The sequence below is a fragment of the Magallana gigas genome, chromosome 2 (assembly GCF_963853765.1).
Source record: "Magallana gigas chromosome 2, xbMagGiga1.1, whole genome shotgun sequence".
Classification (NCBI taxonomy): Eukaryota; Metazoa; Mollusca; class Bivalvia; order Ostreida; family Ostreidae; genus Magallana; species Magallana gigas.
In genome coordinates this window covers 17488562-17502491 of record NC_088854.1, presented here as the reverse complement: position 1 = coordinate 17502491, position 13930 = coordinate 17488562, and the positions used below count along the sequence as shown (strand labels likewise).

The following is a 13930-nucleotide window of genomic DNA, read 5'->3' as shown; positions in this document are numbered from 1 at the left end:
ATCAATGTACTTACTTGTTTTACAAATGAAAGTGGTTTTTTTCAAACGATTTTTCAGTGCAAAGTTCTTTTATTAAATCTGGTAAAAAAAAAAAATATGAAAAACGAATAATTCATGTGTTTGCTAGGTGTATAAATAATAAATAAATGTATTTATAGCTTAGAAAGTCAACTCAATTTTTGATGTTCTTTGTTTTAAATGAAATGTGTTGATTTAACTTCTGACTGTGATGAGAATGTAGGGAGTACTGTTGCTAGGGTACGGTTCAGTATGGTTCAGGAATGTAGAAAATGCAGCCAAATGTCTGAGTTGCAGAATCTTTAAGAAAAGCTTTGGACAGGAAATTTATCTTAAAAAACGTCTAAATGATTTAAGATTCATATTTACAAAATTTAGAACCTGTAATCATAAATTACCAATTGAAACTGGAAGATGAAATAACATAGAAAGATGTCATAGAATTTGTTCGTTATGTAATAAAAACACTTTGGGTGACGAATACCACTATATTATGGAATACCAGGCATTTTCTTTATTCCGCAACAAATTAATTCAAGAAAAATACTCAACAAATATTATCACTAATAAAGTTAAGAACCTTATGAATACCAGTGACATTGATTCATTAACAAAATTGTCCATATTTGTTAAAAAAAAATTATTAGCTTGATTTATTTAACTCTTGCTCTTCCTAACTTGACTCTGTATTTGTACATTTGTAAATATTTTTGTTTTTTGTACCATTGATATGGTTTGAGCGAAATAAGCATTCAATACGTAATAATATAATTTATAACAATAATGTAAAAATCCCCTCACTGGCTGGTACCCCGGTCAGTATCTGGGACAGCAATCTGTGAGCCGATTACCCTCATTCTTTTTATAAACATTACGATGGCTTTTCAAATAAAAAGAATAAGATAAAAAATAGAGAAACTCCATATTTGAACATCTCGTGATAGTGTCTCGCGTCCGTTGACGACGGGAAGTTATCTCCAGATGCCATTAATGGTGCGTGATTCACGGGCGCTGTAGGGGGTCAGGTGGGAGCACTGCAAACACACGAAATGTGTGATTACACAACGACTTCAGGGAAAACCCGATTTATGTAACACACTCGGTTTATGACCAAATACCATTTTGAGCTTTTTTTTGGGTACTTTTTTTTCAGTTATTGAATGACATTGTTATGTCATGCATGGCTAGGGCAGGGAGTGGTTGGAGGTTGAAATGTTGGGCCAGTAGTGACATTTTCAGACAAATTGCTGCAGCAGAGTAATACATATTTTATCTAAAATACATAAAAGATACATATAATGTCATATCTCTGACTAAAGCATCCTGTCTCATGTAAAAAATCTTTTCCTTATTAAAAGCTTTGCTCATTCAATGCAGTTTCCTGTGTCAGATTAGCGCCTCTTACGACCGAGATGTATTGATTTTTACACTTAATTGTTTATAGATCCCTGATATTGCGCAACCCAAAATTCAAGTATTTGTCACCAAACTATATTTGTGTGTGTGTGTATATATATATATATATATATATATATATATATATATATATATATATATATATATATATATATATATATATATATATATATATATATATATATATATATATATATATATATATACACACACACACGTATGTATAAATGTCATTGTAAACACAATATATTTTTTTTAAAATAGCAGTTGAATACGCGATGTGTATTAACGGTACAAAGTAATCAGATAAGAAACTTTTCAATTAAAATCTATGTCACTCATAGATACAAAAGAACAATATTGACAAAGATTTTGTTAAATACTAAACATAGACTGAAATAAATCGCTAGGGGGTATTTAAAAATTTATTTTTGGTTAGCTCCATTCATAATTTCTTTCTAATGTACGTCACTCGTCTACATTTACTATGAGCTGTAATTATTCGGTGACCTTCGGATTTATTAACAAGAAGCCTGCCCCCATAGTTGTAAATGGGGTATGAAAGACGATTAATTTTCAGTATTGAAATATATTTTTTAAAAAAGATTTCGAAATGTTGGGACGATAAACTTATGTTCACCCTTTCTTGCTTTAGTAACAAATAGGCAAATAAACAGCAACATAGCCGTATGCGTGTAAACTGTTTGTTTTCAATTAATTAATGTATGTTGACAACACTGATCAATTGGATTATATCATAGTGACCAGAGATAGTGAGGAACAGCATCTTTTCTTTGTTTAGAGTTATAAAGAATTGTCGTTTACTGAATTTTAAAGTCGTGTAATGAAGGAGGTTACGTGGTCAACTAATTACCTATCAGATATACCTTGAATTCTATGACATGATTTTTTTTCAGTTATAAACTTTAATTTGGTAAAGAAAAATTCCATATAATTTAGCATTAAATTTTGATTATTTTCCTATATATTTTTAAACAGAGATCTTCTCTAGGGGATTAATATAGTATAGAAATGGCCACCACATCCAGCCACTTAATTTCATAAAATTCATTTTAATTCGAGTTGAGAAGTAAACTATTTCGTTAAACGAGTCGGCATAGCGTATATTTTGCTGTCTCGTTACATTGTTATACACTCGTTATAACAACAAGTTAATTTTCTGATTATGACAAGTTACATGTACTAATTTGTTACAATAGGTTTATCTCTGGCTTTACAACGATTACTTTTTATTGATAATTTAAATGATGGGAAAATAAGCTTTCTAATTACCACGAGAATTACATTTCAAAGAGATTAACTGTGTAAATACTGAAAGGTAGTACTATGCTGTAGAGTGGACAGACTCAGGACTACCTGAATCCTCCTTGACAAGCAGTGTTTCATGTTTTGATGACATACAGTGCGTGTTATTAACAATGAATTAAAACTGCTTTGCTTTTCCTGATCTTTTGTCAAATTGCATTGGGCTAAATTGAATTAAAGAGAATAAATCCCCCCTAGGGTGACCTCATTATGGCAAGCATGACGTTACATGTACTCTGACAATCCCTCAGAATGACGATTCATTCGCTAACTTTTTTGATGCTGATGCCGTTATTGTCTAATACATTCTACACAATGCAAGTCGGGCACCAAATACATCAGGGTGGATGATTAAGATCCATAAGGGCTGAATGATCATGACCAGTATGAAATAAGCATGTACTCTTACAGTTACACATGTTAGCGTAAGGTATAAGAAGAATGAATATTTTTTCCCGGCGGCAGGTATGGCTACCTCAGTGTTGGCTTCAGATTTGTATACAGTTACTAGTTGCTACATTAGTGGGTTATTTGTTTGTTTATATTTTTCTCTTCATGTGATTTATGTGTCACTTTTAAACTCACAGGATGATAAGATTGAAGCTTGATGTGAATGGAGGAAAGGAGGTATCGTCCCTTACCCAGTCACATGTTCACTGCAGCATTAATAAAACAGAGAACTTTCCTGTTTATTACTGTATTAAAACGATGACGTATGAATATAGTGATTCATTTGAATTTGAAAGAAACCCCTGGTCTGTTCACTTACGTATTGTAACTGTGTTAGCATGTTTTGTCAGATGGTAAACGTTACAAAATGTGCACAATCAGAATTTTGTTCAGAAATCTGGCTCTTCATGTAAATTGGTGTAAGTTTTATAGCCATACAAGAATGGATAACTGTATTCGGTTTAAATGTAAAAAAAAATAGCAATGTAAAGAATTCTCCAGATAGAAGTTTTTTGTTTGTCGATATTATACCATATATTGCCTACACCTATGTAGCATACACACATCTTTTATTTGGATTACCGGGTAATGTTAGGATAAGGTAAATACAGTACCTGGTGTATCTTTTATGAACACGTTTCGCATTTACAAACCACATCTGTACTGACAGCAGAAATGATTAAAAAATATGAAAGTGTAATGAGATGTATTTTGCTAGTGGGGGAAGCTATTTCAAAATCGAACATCTTCAGGCCTTTGAGGAAGATCCAATGAATTGTCGTCGCCGGAAACCCACGCACCGTCTCGCCTCCCGTAACTTGTAAGAGAAGCGTGACCGAAAGAGGGTGTTCCGACGAACTCTCTATTTGAAATAATATTTACAAACACAACCGAAGAAAATGGGGCTTTTCACAACGTAAGCTTGTTTTTGAGACAGCGTAAAAACCATATCAGTTTTAGCTCACCGTGATGAAGTCAGTGGTATCTTATGCTATAACCTCGGCGTTGGCGTCGGCGCCCGAACCTGGTTAAAGTTTTTGTTTCAGGTCGTGTATCTAAGTACATGTAATACTTGTCCTTTCTCCAAAAACTTGCATGGATGATGCATCAGGACCTACCCATGGATCTGAAAGGCTTGGATGATGAACATGGGCCATGATTTTCAGTTGTTGAAGGAGGTTAAGGTGATCGAAGCAGGTCAAAGTTTTGGGGGCAGGTGCCCTTTGATGACTATATCTAAGTTATTACTGGTTCTATCTTCACCAAACTTGTATGGATGGTGTGTCCTATGATACTTATGCACTTGACAGGCTTAAATGCTGAATCTGAGCCAAAGGTTTCGGATGTTAGATGAGGTTAAGGTTTTTGGAGATGTTTAAAGCTTTTGGAGCAGGTGATCTTTGATGCCTATACCCCAGCTATTACTGGTCATATTTACACCATATTTGAACGGATGGTGTGTCTTATGATACTTGTGCACTTGACGGGTATTTCATATTACATAAAACAAAATTTCATGATATCATGTGATACATTTTCGTTTCATATGATACAATATCGTATCAAATGATACATAATCATATCATAGTATACAATATAATTTAATAAATTGAATAGATAAAATATCATTTGAAATTATATCCTAGTATATGATACGATATCATTTCATAAAGTACAATATTATATAAATAGTGCCTGTTTGGGAGGGTAACAGTTGAAATTGACACCCCGAGAAAACCATTGTCAACCGACGCGAAGCGGAGGTTGACAATGGTTTTCGAGGGGTGTCAATTTCAACTGTTATCCTCCCAAACAGGCACTATTTATTTTGTTATACTGAATGTCTTTTTTAAAATTTTTAAGAAAATTTTACTGCTTTTATATAGGAATAACGTGAATTCTACAGCGAACCGTACGCGCATAATTTTCGCGCATGTAACATTTTTTAATGTTACCCGTTGCCAAGTGCGTTGCTAACGCTGAGGGTAATAGTAAATATTATTAACTGCGTCTTAACCAATCAGATTTCAGTATTTAACATGAAAGTATAACAATGTTAAATATTACATGATAAAGTATCAAACACTATTTTATTTATGAAACGATATGATATTGTAATATAGGATATGATTTTGTATTATATGATATGGTACTGTATCATGTAATATGATACGATATTGTATTATATAATATTATATTGTATTGTACAGTTTTGCATTTTATGATGTAGGCTAATTTGTCAAACCGTGTTACAATATCTAATATTTTGATATTAGTGATCATTAATTATGATTTTCATAAGCCTGTATTTTAATCAAAGTGGTCTCTAACAGGTAATGCCTTGTCTCGGTGAGCTTTGTAATTTGTGATTACCGATGTTTTTAACATTTTTCAACATTTTAGACTTTATTTGCTATAGGTCTGTTACTTCCGGTCTGAAAAAAATCCGGATAAACGACCTGAGAGCTACAGTTCCGTACGTGCTAAAACATTGCAATTTACACACAAATTCTGAGGATTAGTAAAATTAATAAGCTTGCAATAATTTCTTCAGACAATTTACTACTGTATTGTTACTTTACTTGCCCCAGACTTTCCCTAAAACACGCTAATAAACCTCAGAAAATGAAGCATGTTAAATTCACGTTTTGGTTTTAAGATCATATAAAAATGAAGTTTCTCTGACTTTGCGTGGTCCTTAAAAAGTCCCAAATCGTCTATCTATGGCCCTTGTGTATAATCATATATTAAGCGCAATCCATGTCTCAGCTGGTAATGCGTCGCCAAGTAAGCCGTGGGCCTAGTAAGGAAAGTTTGCTCTGTCTGACACAAAAGGAGGCAAAGTTTTGACGCACACGGGATTGAGTTTCGCGCTGGTTTCCTAAAATAATATTTCCAATTGCGATTCATTTCTTTGTTCAATCAAAAATGACATGAACACGTTCCTTCTATTTCGATTTTCGAAGAACAACTTTTAGATTTTTGTTGTCGTTACCGCCATGCACTTTTCGTCCACGTGTATATACGTATTAGGATCATTGTCAAAAATGAACTCAAAACTTCAAAGGAAGACGGACGGACATAAGGTTTGCAGCTTGTTTTATATTATAAACCAAAAAACAAAATATAACCAAAAAGCACGGCAATTTTCTGATCCGAGTCTTCTTCCAGTCACACAAAAAGACAGGCACTTGACGTTATATAATTTTCTCATAATGAAAATTAGTACCCTATATCTAATAGTACCCTATATCTAATAATACAGTGTATTATTAGATATAGGGTATTTTATTTTTATTATGAGAAACTATATTCAAATTGTAGCTGTGTCTTGTTTTGTATCTGAAGAATTGAATACTTTAGTTAAGTATTCCTACATATCCTCCCCCGTATGTTTTGTGCATCACATAATCTGGCAATGGAAATCTATTATACATCCGATTTTTTTTTCTAATTTCTTCCTCCTTTTCTTCAAAAACTGATACCGTTATACCAAATATATTGACAACTTGTATGGCCTAAGATATTATATGACAAGATTATGTAACAAAAATATATTAAATTTATTAAAGGAGACCGTACATGAACCAATTTACTACTAAAATAGTGATGGATACTAAATTCAACGGCCCTGAGAAAAATATCGTATATAATTAAACAAAACAATAAATAAATGTACAGTATAAAGTCTAAGTGTCAAATAAGAAATGGTAAAATCGTATATACATGTACATTAGTATTGACGGATAACAATACAGTCAATATTTCATCATATGATGATAAAAGTATTAAAATTTTTGTTCATATTCCTCCATTATACTTGTCAGTTGATGCAATAATGAAACAACGTGACACCGGATCAGTCATTGTCTGTTCTGTTCACATTCAGTGCTTAATGTTCTCCACATGTTTAGAAAAAAGTATTTGAAACGCAGTCAAATATGCATTAAAACTCTCAATCATCGAGATCAAATAACAAAGAACATCAGTGAAGCTTAATTCTATCACAGTTAGGGTAATGTAGAGCAAATAAATGATGGTGAAAATATAACATGGTGCATTATTGCTGGTTGAGTTTCGATGATTGTCGCTTGAAGTCTGTGAATGCCATTTTGATTTACACGTACAAGTTTTTCTCGGAGGATAACTAGCAGTATATGTTTTACGCTGACTTTGAATCAGACGACACGTCAGTCACCATTCCAGGGTATCTCTTTGGAACTTTAATCTGGGACTATTCTCAGAGTAAAATTGAGAAAACCACCTTCTGTGTTTGGCTACTTGAGAATCTTCTTTGGATTTGACAAACAAGGGTTTCTTCTCGTATCGTTTGTTGTTCCAAATCATTATATCCCTTTCGAGCTGAAAAAAGGCATAAAAAATTAGTTTTGAATATTTATATTTCAGTTGTATTTGAAGATTTTTTTTCGCAAATAGAAAAAGATACATAATTTTAAAATGAAGTTAAACCTAATTTCAAATAATATTGCACCTGTATCGCTTCGCCTAGTAAGAAAAATTTGCCTATAAAAGCTGGAAGATTCTTTTGAAAGTAGAGATTGTGAACCAGTTTCTGGACAAGAGGTTCGGTGGGAACGAGGTGTTGTACAAAGGTTCCGCTCCCGATGGGAGAATGAAAAGTCAAGTAGACAATTCCAGGCCCAATCTGTAACGAAGGAAATGAGAATCTGTTACTTTTACGTGTACATACGTTTATCAAAATGAATAACAGTTACACAAACATGTGTTTATTAAGATGTGTAATTGAATAAAAGCTGTTTTGATAGTAAATGACATGCGTGGATCTAGGCAGAATAATCGCATGTGTGCCATGTTTTACGGTAAGGTACTCTAAAACACTGTGTGAAATAAACATCTTGCAGAGTACCACTCCAAACAAACCAGGATTTAATTCGAATCCCACATGGCGTGCGTCATTTCTTTGTTGCCGAGTTAAACTTGCACTCTGCAACATTGCCCAGAAATTATTCTAGTTTTAAGAGTGCTTTGTAAAATTTATTTCTATGCTTGTTTTTAGCTTACAGACAAGTTGAATGGCTGAAATTGAGGAAGATTTTAGTTTACAATCATAGGAAATGATAAGAAGTTGTTGTAAAAAAGGTTCATTTCAAGGACATTTTTAAGATATGCATTTAAACGTATCTCAGCCACTTTCTTTTAGTAATTTAAATGTTGTATAAAGAACAATATAGACACAGCGGATACTCGCCTTATTGACTACCTCGACTTATAGTATCGATAATATAGGTCGACCTATTACCTGTTGCGCTGTCACGTCCATGTCTACAGGTCGGAATGCCTTTCCGAACAGGTTCATGGAATGGGTTAGACGAAGGGTCCCTATGTGTTCGTTTGGAGGCGGATTCGTTTCCCAATTTGCCGTCCACGAGTGGCTTCCAAATGACCACAATGCACTCCACATATTACGTAAGTCAATTCCTGACGTAATCAGTGGGGCATGGACACACTCCAGATGTTGTAGATCCGCCCCATTTTCTGGTACTTCCTACAAGATTAAGTTCATTTTGAAATGTAAAACACTTGTTTCTGCACGTTCATGATCAAAGAGTTCTTTGTATATTGTTTTCTTAATTTGGTTTTGTTACACAGCTACATAGTTTATCCACTAAGTGAACTCGACTGTTGGTATTTTTTTTAATCCAGATACTTGTCTTGTGAATGAAGCGTTTATATTAAAATATTTATGGTGTTTAAGAGGATTGGATGACATGTTGCCATAAGGAGAAATGCGTTTAAGGAGATTGATAATAATGCTAAAATTAAAACGTCACTGTTTGATATCGTGTTCCTTCCAATATTCAAACAGGAATTCTCTCAGTGACGGGACATCGCTCAAACTGTGTTGACTCAATGACAATGACTGTTTAAGTAAAAATTGTTACTATTCGCAGTAGGAAAATCATTCGAAGTATTTTTCAATTACCATAATATAAAAATAAAGTGAAGTCAGAGAATGACCTGACTGAAAGTACTGGTAGGCTACTAGCATAGAATAGACCAGAACAAGAGTCTCCTGCTGGACATAAACATGGGCTTATAGATAGTACAACTAGGTTTACTAGTGACGGAAACATGACAAAATTTCTCTGTCCAGTAACGCCAACCACCAATAAACCCCATCCAACTTGTATATATATGTACATGCTTATACCTCAACCCCCCCCCCCAAAAAAAAATTTCATTTGGCGCGCCAAATCTTTATTTCATAAAACCGTTTTAACAAGAGCTTGGACTTTGGGCGGTACGTGATAAACTCCGATTTGATGAAAACGGGGTCTAATAATGGTTAACTGTCCAGTCATTGGCTATAGATATGCATACATTGAACGCAATGACACTCGTCCGACTTCATCCAGGGATGTATATTTCGGTGAAACAGCGTCAGTTTCACACAGCAGAGCAACGGTTTTGACAGTCTTTTGATATTATTGAGGTTCTCTAAGCGAATTAGAAGAAAGGAAGACTATGTTTGACAGCTTGTTTTGATGAGCAAACGAGATAGTAACATCCCACCGAAAGTCCAAGCTGTTGTTAAAACGGTTGGGTTGATCTTCCTTAATAAATTACATAATAAGGTTAGAGTGTGTAAAAATATTAACCCCTTTTCATCTGAGTACCTCTATATGGCAGTTGATATAGTGTTCTGTTCTTCCTCGGTACACCCAGTCCCCACTCTGAATTTCCTCTATCCTTGGTACTGTCCACGTAGGAGCGGAGTCCTCGGCGTGATACCAAAAGTATATGTAACCGTTAGCCTCATCAGATATGTAACTTTTTACTTTGGCAATATCTGGAACTATACGAAGTATTGCGGATAGTTTAAGATTTAATATACCCACAGTAATTAAATAACAGAGTTCTGTATATAATATTTGCAAAAGAAAGGAAAACAATTTTAATTTTGAAATAGTAAAAATTATTACGTTAGATGTATCAGTTAGTCAATGCACTAGAAACGCGCGCTTTTCATGCAGAAAACGTTTTGTACCTTTCTCAGAGTATGGAATTTTCGTGCATTGTCCGTCGCTCCCTCTGAACTGCCAGCCGTGGAAAGGGCATTCTAAACAGTCGCCCACAACGCGCCCACCAACGGCAAGATTTGCGCCCATATGTGGGCAGTAGGCATCAATGACATGTATAGTTCCATCTTCTCCCCGAAAAACGGCCAGATTTAAACCTATAGGAGAAGTAGATGTTTATATGTCAATTCATTTATAATCACATTTTTCAAGATTGATGTACCATAGTTTTTTAATGTCCATTTTATTTTCAAGTATTTAAAATTTCACTTGTATGTATTAAGGGGAGGGGGCATTTATTTCTCGTAAAAAATACCAAAAAAAAAAAATACAGTGTGCTTTTCCCTTTAAAAAGGAAAAGGTTTACTTATTCAGTTTAATTATGAAAGAAACGGTTTGATTTAAAGTTGCTAGTTTAATTCCTTTACATCTGACACGACTTGTCAACGATTAAAGAAAATTCGATTGAATTAATGTGATTGTTTTGATTCTCTCTTGGTGTTTTATAGTACACGACACAAAGGTGTCAACACGTCATAACGTGAGTGATACTTTCATGCAAGTACATGTTCACGCAGTCTTCACAACTAGAGCATGACTAGTACCCGTGGACGAAAACTGACTGTAGGTATATTTGACTTCTTGCATAACCAGTCTAAGATAAAGGGTTTTATTTTGATTTATTTTTTGGTTTTTTAAAATAAAGGGGGGGGGGGGGCTCTTTAATAATTTCTTTCTTGTTAATGATTTTAAGCACACATTACTCTCAGGGAAGGTGGAATGAAACGTACTTATTTTTGTCTCAAAAAATACTGGCTTGCAAGCTAATATTTGTTTGTTGTAGTTTAGTTTACGCCGAAAGCGGTTGTTTAAAGTACATTCTTTCTCTATCGTTTTTGCACACCTACATGTAATGATTGCAATGGTCATTGATATAAATTCCTAGGTTAAATTTCCTTTAAAGAATCGTGTGACAATAGATTTGCGTGCATTGTATTAAAATCAATTTCCCATTGATGTGAAAATCAATGGATATTAAGAAAAGCTTAAAGTGGTACAATGTAATTGATTGAATCATTGCGGCACCGAGTCCCCGATATCCGCCGGTCATTGGGGCAAACAATAAAAACATCATGTTAATTGTCATTAAGTAATTGGTCTAGGTACACAACAAGTCCTGTTTTTATTGGTAGATTACGACCAAGACAAAACATGCATATAGTCATGAACAGAGAGGAAGGAAAACATCAACGTCCCACACACACGTGGTTTCCAATGTTTACGCCTCAGTACAGGGATGCAAAGTTTCAACTTTTTGTTCAGCATCAAGATTATGATCGATCGAAAATCGTGATTAATAAAGTATTATACTTGAGGTTAGAATTTTCAAGGAAATGTTGGGTTACTGGGTTTTTCCTGTATGTTATAAAGGTACATTTATTGTAAAGTGCATGACGATAAAACGTTTTGCTGGAGAAATCTCCAAGTTTTCAGCTACATGCATACAGAGTTGCAACTACGAACTGGTATATCTATGTTGATTTTACGGTGAATGAAAACTTTCAGAAGCATTACAAAAATTAGCAAATAAACATATTAATTAATCCTATCGATAAATTCAAAACAAAATTACATTTTTATAAATTGATTTGGCTATAATATCGATAAAGTTATGAACTTACCTAAAAGAGAGATATTTTTGACATCTCCGGCTTTGATTTTTGAGCCTTCAATTAACCCAAACCAGCCGTTGGGGTATATTGGAGGTAAATCACCGGTTGCTCTCTGTCTCCGAACCCTATTGGCCATTTCCTTCATGGACATGCGGCCTTCCGGAACATATCCGATATCTCCCAGGTTCCGAACTCGATCCATAGGTAGAAATAAGACACCATATAATTTGTACAGTGGGTAAAACAAAACTGTGATAACAGTACAGGTTATAATAACCCTGTAGTCTGTTAGGAGATACAGTAGAGGGAAATTCCATTTGCACGTCCAGAGTCGACCCGCTGTCTCATACAGGGGTACGTTCAGTAGTCTTTGGGTGACAGTTGCGGACACTGCTAGTATCAACAAACATAATGTGGCTCCGAAAGAACCAAACTTTTTCATATGGCCCATAGTCATTATATGCGGTTTCACCGAACGAATAGAACTACGTGTAATGACAGAACCACGCGTCTAACGGTCTTCTCTTTCTATCGCACCAGCGTTTAATAACTGCTCATTTTTATATTTCCGCCAGCCTTTTCGATTGGTCGGAAGTTAATACGTAGAAAAAGAATTTTGAAATAGCGTGGTTTTAAATCTCCTCTTATGATGTCTATACATGCGGGGATTTAGGAAATCAGTATTTAATTGAACTGATCAAGTTATATAATTCACAAATGATAGACTTAAGACGATTTTTCTGAACCGAATATTTGACGGACTCGATGAATTATAAAGCTACCTAGCATATTCAAAATATTTCAGTGATAATAGATTACCGGGTTACAAGTATTATTGCTGAAATGGTGAAAAATCAGAAGCAGATTTTATTTTCAAATAAATCAGGATGTTACTTCGTTGTAATTTTGGTGCAGTTTCATGAGTTGGGTGAATCCAACATTGTCATTCTATAAATACATAGAAGATGAAGATCTATCCATAAAAGAGGTGACATTTTGATTGTATGCTAAAATCACAATATTACTATATCAATGGATATATTGGATACAATTCCACCTGTACAGTACACAATAATTAAAACTCATGGACACAAAAAGCAAGGTTAACTGAAATCAAACTAAAGCAGTAATTTAATTAAAAACACCCCCAATTTTTTTTTTATAGAAAAACATAAATAAAAAGAATAATTCTATCGCATTTGATAGTTATTTCTGGGATCTTTCCTGTCTCATGAAAATTCTCTTGAAATTTTTGAATTAAAAAAAAATACAAAACTAACAAACCCAAAAGTTGAAAACAAACAAACAAAACCAATTATCATTTTAAACATAAGGGTATTGCTATTTCTTTAGAAAACACGATCTGGGAATAAAATACAGAAATAAACGAAGACATTTTGACATTTCATTTAATAATATAATCGCCCAATACTAGCGTAAAATCAAAACACAAAGAAAGACAACCCCAGACACTCAACAATTGCACAGTACACATATTCATTTTATCAAAATAATACTTCAGATAAAATTCAGTTTATATTTTTAAAAAAATAAAATAAAACCCAACAGAACTAACGAACAAAGCAAAAAAAAAAAAATAAAAAAAATTCACACATCCCTGAAAATAGGATGGGGAGGGGAGGGCTTGGGAATGAAAAAAAAACCATGCATCGACACAAAATTACACCTGTTGATGTTTTAAACCTCATGGAAAACCTTCCCCTGTTGTGGGTTGAAATGCCCCAATACCCATGGGGAATTCAGGATATATTTTGCTTCAAACATGCTACAACATACTGTAATGATATTTCAACTCTCTGGAAAAACCCATTTCATCAAAGTGTTGCAATTCTGAATTGAAAGATATATTATCCATCACTTGATACTATTTTATCAGGGCTATTAATCTTAAAGATTGCAAAATAGCTCCCCGCGTGAATAACTTTACACAGATCCATAGTTCCATGATATTCCAAAGTCAATGAA

The 13930-nt window shown here is 34.0% G+C and overlaps 1 protein-coding gene across 1 annotated transcript; it reads right to left on the bottom strand.

Moving 5' to 3' along the window:
* Nucleotides 1–6762: 6762 nt before the first annotated feature.
* On the bottom strand, nucleotides 6763–12502 carry LOC105340983 (cholesterol 7-desaturase nvd). Its single transcript, XM_011447253.4, has 6 exons — nucleotides 11954–12502; nucleotides 10241–10429; nucleotides 9870–10048; nucleotides 8492–8737; nucleotides 7703–7876; nucleotides 6763–7572 (listed from the first exon to the last, which is right to left on the bottom strand). The coding sequence occupies exons 1-6, from the start codon at nucleotides 12399–12401 to the stop codon at nucleotides 7405–7407; spliced, it is 1404 nt and encodes a 467-aa protein (XP_011445555.2). The 5' UTR covers nucleotides 12402–12502; the 3' UTR covers nucleotides 6763–7404.
* Between the last annotated feature and the right edge of the window lie 1428 nt (nucleotides 12503–13930).